The following is a 9,048-nucleotide window of genomic DNA, read 5'->3' on the forward strand; positions in this document are numbered from 1 at the left end:
TGCCTTGTTTTTCTTTTTGTTTTCAGAGCAGTTTATTTTAGGAATGCATGTGAATCRTGTTTTATCCTGCTCCTAGTTTGCCAGAACATTTAATGGGAGAAGGAAATACGAGAGAATCACGGAATAGTTGTGGTTGGAAAGAACCTCTACATATCAACCAGTCCAACCTCCCGGCTTAAATAGGGTCACCCAGAGCAGTTTGCTCAGGACTCTGCCAAGACAGTTTTCAAATATCTCCAAGGATGGAGACTCAGCAGCCTCTCTGGGTAACCTTATACAAATATATTATTAATCTCAACAAAAATCAGTTACTACATATCCATGTGTAGTGAACAGCAAAACAACAGCACCCATGCCATTTGCCAGGGAGATGTCCTCCCCCACCTACCAGAAATGCACTTACTTGGTATGCTCTTATCAAAGACTGCACAGCAAGATGATCTTCAACAAGTTTCTCGGCTTTGCCCGGTGTCTGGGCCAGGCCGTGGCTCTGAAGAAACGATGCCTTTTTTTCTAACTGATCTGGTAAGTGAGGGTCATATGCTTGGCCAGCGTTAGCATTTCGGAAAAACAAATCCCAGGACTAGATATGAATACAGGAAAGGAAGAAAGAAATGAAATTAGTCATCTCAAAGAAAATAAGGGAATCTGGTCCTTCTACAAAAGTTTTGTTTTGGTCAAATTCAAGTTCTTAGGCAGATCTGATCTAAACTTGGCCTAATCTTCATATGCTGCGGTAAAATCTGGTGGTCACATCATGCTTGGTGGTCAGGTCCTGCCATGATGATGAAGAGTTTCTTTGTCCCATTTGTGCCTATTTCCTCTTTTCTTCTTAACTTGATACTTGACCAGCTTAGTTTAAATTAGAAATCTGCATTTATGCAAAATACTGAAAGAAGTCTACAGGAACCACAATGACATTTTCTCTGTGTATACCATCTTATCCTAAATTAAGAGGAGTATAGTTATTCTATGCCTGTACAATAACTAATCTGACAATTTGCAATGCTAACTAACAACGGCCTCCATGTGGTACAACTAAGGCTACTTAGACTAAAGTTATTTTCATTAAATTAAGAAGTTCTTGATACACATTTGGCCAATCACCATGACAAATGTGACATTTACTTTTCATACATAATTTTAAGAAGGAATATCTCATTATGCTAAGGTTCCTTCCTCAAATTTTCCACAGACAGTGAAGACCATAATACATTTACATTTTACATAATACATTTTTTTTTTTTTTGGTGTCAAAAGCTTTGGATTTAAACATAAAATACATCAGAGCAAAGGTCTACAAACAGTTTTATGTGTTTTTGGACAAACAGTCTGCTGGGACAGCTGCTAACCCAATTCACACAGATTTGTCTTGCAAGGTACACATATAAGGAGAATAAGCAGAGCATTGTTTTTTTCAAGTAGAATCACGGAAACAAAAAAATACCTCCAGAATGTTTACATCTGAAGATGCAGCCTACTGGGACAGAAGGTACTCACACTATTTTTTCCCATCGTATTTTTGAACGTATTGATTTGGTGAGCAGGCTTGACATTTAATCAGAGGGGAGGGAAAATACATCATTTGGCTACAGAAAATTAGTTTTTTTCTGTACACACATCCATCAAAGCCTTTAAAAATTTCTATAGCGTCTTTCAAGATTGATATCAGATTATAGTCTTCAAGTCTTGTGTATCAACGTCAATCTTTGGCAGCAGCACTTGCCATGTGCCTGAACAGACAAAAGACCAGCAAATCTGGATGCCTCTCAACTAAATGAGTAAAGTTTTTAAGAAAAGGGCGACATCAMAGGTTTGGAGGTTAGAAGGGAATTTTGTGAAGAGACTTGCAATAGTTTTGTCTTTTTTGTTTGTTTTTCCTAAATACCTCTGGRGGGTAGGGGGGCGGCTGGGGGGAAGGTTAAATAAATTCATATAGTAATAATACAATACATTCCTCTATTCTTCTGGCCAGTAAATTTATTTTGTAATTAATAATGCTTTTACTTTCTGAATTAATAGAATTCATGGGACTCAGTGACAATGTGTTACTCTAATACAATAAACAGGACTAAACATTGAAACATGTAATTTTTATTTAGCTTTAAGATTTGCTTTTTTTTCCATTGACATTATAATATATCTCAACTACAATGAGGACAGCAAAGCCTTAGAACGCAGTAAGTACTGAGAACCACTACATCATTAGTTGTGAAGAAAAAAAAGTCAAAGCCAAAAACCCCTTTTTTCCAAGAATGAGGAAGCGATCACATACTCACAGGAGAGTGGCTGCATATAGTATAACATGGTAGGCATTATGTACTCAATATCCAACCATGCAGTTTTGTAATTAATCTTGTGATAGTAATAACTGAGCCTTGTCAGGCTTCTCTGTTATGATCTATGGCCCTGACACCACACTCCGAGCAAAAATAATGATGCCTTTTTCAAAGCCCGTGTCATTTTACTCCAACTGTTGTTCTGGCTACTTTAAGGAAAGGAAATACACAAGACAAGGAAAAGCAGGAAATCATCAGGAATGGATCTGCACAAGGAATGAAAAGGTCCCCTGGATACAGATACATATTCCTAGATACACAACTGTGGTACATAAATGAAGGACAGATCTCTGTCTTGTCAGGATTTTTCTACATTCCCACAAATTTCTGTTGCAGAATGATAAATCCACAACTTCCACTGGAACGATGAAAATATGGTATGCATTTTCTGTATATTCAAGAATATGCAGGGTGGCTTGAATTCTCAACACTTCCCCTCCATTCCTCCCTTTTTTTTTAAGTATTATTTTTAGCTCACGTTGAACAATTTCTGTCAATTAAAGTTCTTCCAGGAGTACTTACAGCTTTTTGCTAAAAAGAGAAGGTGGCTTTCAAAAGACTAAAAATGAAATTCATTGATGAAACAAAGACAAATTAATCACTACTGCCTCCTCCTCCCTGGGGCTTTTCAGACAAGYATGCTTGTGAAGCAATTCATAATTTTAATCAACCATATCCTTTCTAGCCTCATAAACCAGGCACAATGAATTCACTTTGGTTCATTATGTTGGGATATGCTTAACCTGGAAAAGAAGTCACACATTGCCAAAATACATCTTGAATTACTTGGGATACATTCTCTGGGACAAATACTAGTCAACCAGCATGTCTACATTCCTCTGTTAAATCACTATTAATTTATCAGTTGCTATTCAAACTACAAATTGTATTCCCTCATCAGAATCTGGCTCCGACCTGTGCTAGGCCTAGCAGATGAATTGGACATTCCAYTGGTAGGATTTTTACCATGCTCATTAAATAATTAGCCAGAACACCTCAAGTGACTGCCTTTAGCAGAAGTCTGCCACGTCCTAGGCCCGTTGTGTCAGGAAGTTTAGTGCCACAGCAGCAGGCATTGCTTGCCCTGCAGGCATCACCTTCAGCACCATGGTCAGCACCGGGAGCGCCCAGCCCGGCGCACACAGCACACGCACTGCGAATCCAGTATCAAGCCCTTACGACAAAAGGTTAACGTGGACTCACTGGGTTAATGTGGACCCACAGAACTAACGTGCTCAGGGCTTCTCTGAAATTAATGCAATGCATTCACACAGCATGCTGCCTTGCTGCGAACTAYCTGGAAACTGAGTTGGCAGGTACACGAAGGGAAATCAAAGAGGGACAAAGTGAGAAAAGGAGCCAATCCTGGGAAAGGTCTCTTCAGTTTCAAGCTAACGCACAACACAAAAGGCAGGGATGTGTCTCKTGTGTGAGTAACAGGCACTCTTCAAAGTTGTCATCGATGTATGTCACTTACCTAACAAAAGGAAATTCATACAGGAAAAACAAGACTCTTATTTTGTTATCCATTTTTCTCCCTTCAGTGTGCATGATTTCCTCACTCTTTAGACAGAGTAGACTTAAAACACCAAATTTTAAGTGACATTTTGATATACTTGCCCCATGAATAAAGGAACACACAATAAATTTGCAAAAACAACTGGGGCACAATTTGCACTACCACACTACTGATTTGTCTTAAACTTTATTGAACTTCTCATCAACTCCTTAATGTGTATGTACTATAACAGAGTCCTTACTGTCATCAGAAAATTTGACAGAAATAATAAGTCTTTATATTTTTCCCCACAAGAAAGGATTAAAAATAAAATGGTGTAAGTATACATACCCTGGCCTGGACAGAGGCACTGAACAAAACACTTTTCAAAATACTCGAGCTTTTCCTCACAACAGATTCAGTTTTAAGATTACAGTTTCCTAACAGAAGGGAACTGAACGTTCAACCTTAAGCAGTTTAGGAATGTCAACAAAAATAAGCAACATATCCCCTGACATAACCGCATTACAATAAGTAAACCAAAATATTAAGAGCAWTTTACTCCTCAGATCTTCCTTCAGAGTCTAGTTACTTAAAAGACTTCTTTAATGTTCATTCCATAGAAGAATTCTCAAAGTTAGTCAGCAGTTTATTTCTAGTTTGGACTTCTAACTCCAAGTTCACCRTGCCTTTGGCTCCTCTGTGCTTTTGCTTTGCTGTAACATCTTATAACAATCAATATGTGAGGAAATTAGTTTCATATTTTTCATTTCATACAAAACCTTTCCCTGGACTTGTAATAAAAATGTTAAAAATAGAAGGTGTCAACTCCACTCAAGCTAATAATAAAATTTTCAGTTCACTTTTAGACTTACCTTATGCACACTTTTGGGGTTTTCAAGCCAAGCATAATACATTTCCTCCACGTAACTGGAATTACTCCCACTCAGGAATGGTTCTGAGATTCCTGATGAAACATATCGTTGGCCATGGAAAAATATCTTTCTGGCTGTATCATGCTTTTCCAGAAGTTTAGTGCCATGCCATTTCAATGTAGCTGCAAGCAGCTTCAGATGACTCATGTTTATTTATTAGACAGAAGATCCAAGTCTATTAATAAAGACAAAAAAAACCAACTAATCAGAAAAATAGTCATGAAATTACAGGCACACTTCAGTCTCACCATCAAAACTGAAGTTCACGGTTAGACATTTCTTTAATAAAGGTCAGGCCTAGGCACAAAGTTACCTTCAGAACAGAGGACACCCCTGATTGMCTGTGGAGCTGCATTTACTGCAGTGGAAGTGCGGCTGACAGCCACCCTCCCATCCACGGGTTTCCACAGCAATTATGCTGCTCCTTGTACCAAGCYCTGCTTTTCTGGGAGTGCAAGAGACTGCTAAACCATCGGTTTCCTGGGGCTCTTGGCATCCCTAACTGCTGTCTCGCAGCTGAAGAAAGAAGTAGCKTTTTACAATGCCAAAACAAGGCAGGTTCAGCAAACAGCTTCAGTCTACACACTGGAACCTACACTTTGGAAAAAAAAAGCCCATTGCCCCAAATTTCTACAGCCATGTATAATGSAGTTGACAACACAGGAGTGTTAGTCAAGTCTTCATATTGACCTCAGCTTTGAATCAAATTGGGTTACATTAAGAAGAGGCCCAGGTTAATTTGTTCTCCTAACTAGCTACATTTATCTTGTCCTTCAGGTGACTTCTTACTTAACGTTTTAATAAGGTAAGCAGATTCYCTATAATTTTGAGCACAAAATTAAAAAAAAAATTTTGAATACACTGAATAAAATCAGCTCTGGTGCTAGCAGCGGGAATCAAAGCTCACCTTGAGAATAAGATTCATAAACGTAGCTTGTAAATAGATCTCAAAGCAGTCCAATCTCAATGCTATAATTACTACAATAGCAGAAGAACAGCAACAGTGTGAAAAAAAAGTATATTAATTTTGTTTACACTTTAGAACTATCTATGAAAGAATATAATGGACAAGATACAGACTAAGAACAARAACACCATCAGATTTAATTCTGCCATAAATACAATCCTCATTCACTCCGTTCATCCTGAGAAATAACTTTTCCTTTGGTCAGAGTATAAAATCCCTAGTTTTTGTTGTGACTAGCTAAACAGCTCCTAAAACCAAAAGTACTGATTTGCCATATCTTTTCTATGCGTTAGAAACAATGTTGTCAATTTAAGTCATTGACCTATCTTACCTATTATATGCAAAGATTCTATCTCTAATAAAAGAAGCAATAGATACTTCCCTTTTTCTCTTTCCCCTCAAAACACAGGCATWAAAAAAAAAAAAAAAAAAGGTTATAAAATAGGAAACATTACCTAAGTAGGTAAGGAATAGGAAATCTCACCCGCCAAATGCGCCTTAGTTTAGAATAAATACTGATCTTTAAAAAGCACCTTAAAGTCAGCCATCCATTTTGCCGGCTGCTGACAACTCTCCACACTGCCGACTTTATCCACACCATCCTGGCAGTGACCTCTCCTCCTCTAATGCCTCTAATTTATTTGCCTCCTCTTTCATGTTTGTCTCCCCTTTCAAGACTTTTGCAGCCCTTCAGCTCTCATCCACTACCGTAATTGACTGCTAGCTCTTAGTATCAGCTGCCATCATCCCATACATTGAACTTCCCAAACAAGTACTTGTATGAGTAGCCCAGATAAATGGGAAGTATTCTCCAAAGTGAGTAGCACCGAAATTAGCATGTAATCCTCCTTTAATCAACAACAAGAAAAAACAAGAAAAAACTCCAATGCCCTCGTATAMTCTTCCCTTCCAGTGTTTTCAATAAGTTAGCAATGATAAGACTATGTGGAATCCCCTATAAATTTGGCTGAACAGCATTATTTCCTTATCTAYACTGACTTGTCATTTCTCATTTTACTGATGCAAAGCTATTACAACACTGACTTCCTCCTGTGCTAACACTAGGGCTCCAAGGCAAGGGTGGGAATGTAAGTGCTACCAGCWCTATTCTGAAAGTAGATTAAGTCCTCTGCAAATTCAGAGCACCTGAGGCAACATCGACAGAGTTGAAAACATATTGTCTACATACATTACACTCTTTAAGATGTAACAGCAACAAAAACACTATACATACACATCATGGCATTTCTGACAACTTCATAAGATTTTAATGGATTGTTAACAGTAAGAACTGATATGTCACAACAGCACAAAAACCTAGGACTCTACACTCTACCTCTCTGCTAAAATTATCTTGTATTTAATTTCATGTCAAYCCCACCCTGTCTTTCCTTCTTCTGCATACATACTGCAGCAGGGGGATCTAACCGCCAGCTCTTTCCCAAATGGTTACCAGCCTTCGCTTAAAGTGCTTTGCAAAGACCTGAAGAGAAGGGAATGAGAGGAACATTTATCTTGGTTTAACATACTACAGTAGCTCTTTCTTTCAGCGATAGGAAAAACCAGGAAAATAATAGCTTGTAGGGAAGATTTGAAAACAGATGCAAAATCTGTGAAATACTTATGTCCATATAGTAGAAACTACTTCCCTCCTATTCCAAAATAGGCTCAGGGTATAGTGATAACTTGTAAATAAATGATCTATAAAACCAGATAAGGATTACTTTACTCCTATGAAGATCTAAAGATGCCTAGTGAAGAAAACTTCTATAATTGATGTTTTTTCTACCTTGCAAAATTAAGTAATACCTCAACTTGTGCATCTATGTAGCAGAAGTGGACAAAGCCCCCCGACGGGGCAGTTCCAATTACATTTCAACTACAGATTAATTTCAGTCAGTAAAACCAGCTCCTCCCTGGTTCTTTTTGTGCTTGCAGCTCGTCAGTGCAGATGTCAGCTGTCAGCATCAACACTAAACAAATGAAAGACCACCAGCACGATCATAGACCACTCCAGCCTACTCAGTCTTGAGACTGTCAGTCAAAAATCTGCACAAAGGATAGTGGGTAGAGTAAAAAATAGGATTGTTCCATTCCGCTATGTTTCCTAAATCAATCCTGAAATGAAAACAGTGATTGCCAAGGAATCAAGCTGAGTTAAGAAAAACCAAAAGAACATATTAATTACGTCTCTACCGGAGGTCAAATCAGAAAGAAGCAGTGAACCAGAAGAACCTGAGAGTTAATGCACGAAAGCACCATTAAAAGGGTGAAAGTAAATGAGGCAGCTGAAAACCTCTACAGCTGTTTTGCAGTGCTGAATGTGTGCTTTGAGCCACAAACTYGCTTTTGCCTTAGCACTTTCAACCCAAGAAGTGAGCTAATGTGATGGACAGACCTGTCAATTACTCCACCTTGGTTTCCAGAGGGGCTGGAAGCATAAGGAAAAGATAACAAGGTGCTTCTGAAGCCAGAATTGTTTATCCAGCTTTTTTTTTTTTTTTTAGATTGTTTAGAACAGGCACGTTGCATAAACATGCAACATCCTTACAGGAATCAATATTCTCCTACTACTGCCCATATCCTCACTGACTTTCTTGGACACAAAGTCTTGCTACCAAAGGTAACGTGTGTTTCTTGCTCTGCAGAAACCATTAACAAGCCTGGCCCATGCCCCACAAAAACCTCATTTGCCTACTGTTGTGGCCATTTTCTCCTATAGACCTCACAGAGTTCTTAAGATGGAATGACTTTAATCTCAACACAGAGTAATGAGCATAGGGTAATGAAAACTAATCAAAATAAATTAACCTCAGAAGTCTGTCCTGGACACCTGAAACTAGAGCAGCGTGAAACATGGCAGCACCAGGAATGYCCCCCTACACCCTGGCTTCTTTCACTGCCACCACAGATGCTATTGCCATATAAAGACGCAATTGCCATATAAAGATGCAATTTTCCACCCCCTGCAAAAAACGTGAAAAAGAAGAACCTCATAATTCACCACTCATACACTGGAGTTTTATTTCATTTTATTTTTTTCAGGAAGATTATGCACTGGGCATTCACCACAACTCCTTTTAAGTCCTAGGGAAGGGGCCAGCTCCTTGCAATAAAACTAACGCTCCCTTTCCAAACAAACAAACAAATAAATAAGGGCAGGGGAGCGGGAGGGGTGTCAGGGAGGTGCCGTGCCCCGTCCCGCCGCGGCGTTCACCCTCACCGTGAGGGTCGGTCACCCTCGCGGCCTCGGCAGCCCCGGCGCGGGCGCCCGGGGGTCACCGCGCTCCCGCCTCAAGCGCGAGCGAC

At 39.2% G+C, this 9,048-nt stretch overlaps 1 protein-coding gene across 2 annotated transcripts in view; it reads right to left on the bottom strand.

Moving 5' to 3' along the window:
* The window catches only part of OGDHL (oxoglutarate dehydrogenase like), a 47,546-nt gene that overhangs the window by 32,374 nt on the left and 6,124 nt on the right, over window positions 1–9,048 (bottom strand). Inside the window, exons 1-3 of one of the 2 annotated variants that reach the window (XM_026043027.1) lie at window positions 5,680–5,718; window positions 4,713–4,947; window positions 404–583 (exon numbers count right to left, since the gene is read on the bottom strand). In XM_026043027.1, the coding sequence (XP_025898812.1) occupies window positions 404–583; window positions 4,713–4,919 (387 nt within the window). In that variant the 5' untranslated portion in view covers window positions 4,920–4,947; window positions 5,680–5,718. Of the gene's footprint in view, window positions 1–403; window positions 584–4,712; window positions 4,948–5,679; window positions 5,719–9,048 lie in introns of those variants that run through there. The other variant, XM_026043028.1, reaches the window with a different exon arrangement.

The sequence above is a fragment of the Nothoprocta perdicaria genome, unplaced genomic scaffold (assembly GCF_003342845.1).
Source record: "Nothoprocta perdicaria isolate Ctin4 unplaced genomic scaffold, notPer1 scaffold_32, whole genome shotgun sequence".
In the NCBI taxonomy this organism is placed as follows: domain Eukaryota; kingdom Metazoa; phylum Chordata; class Aves; order Tinamiformes; family Tinamidae; genus Nothoprocta; species Nothoprocta perdicaria.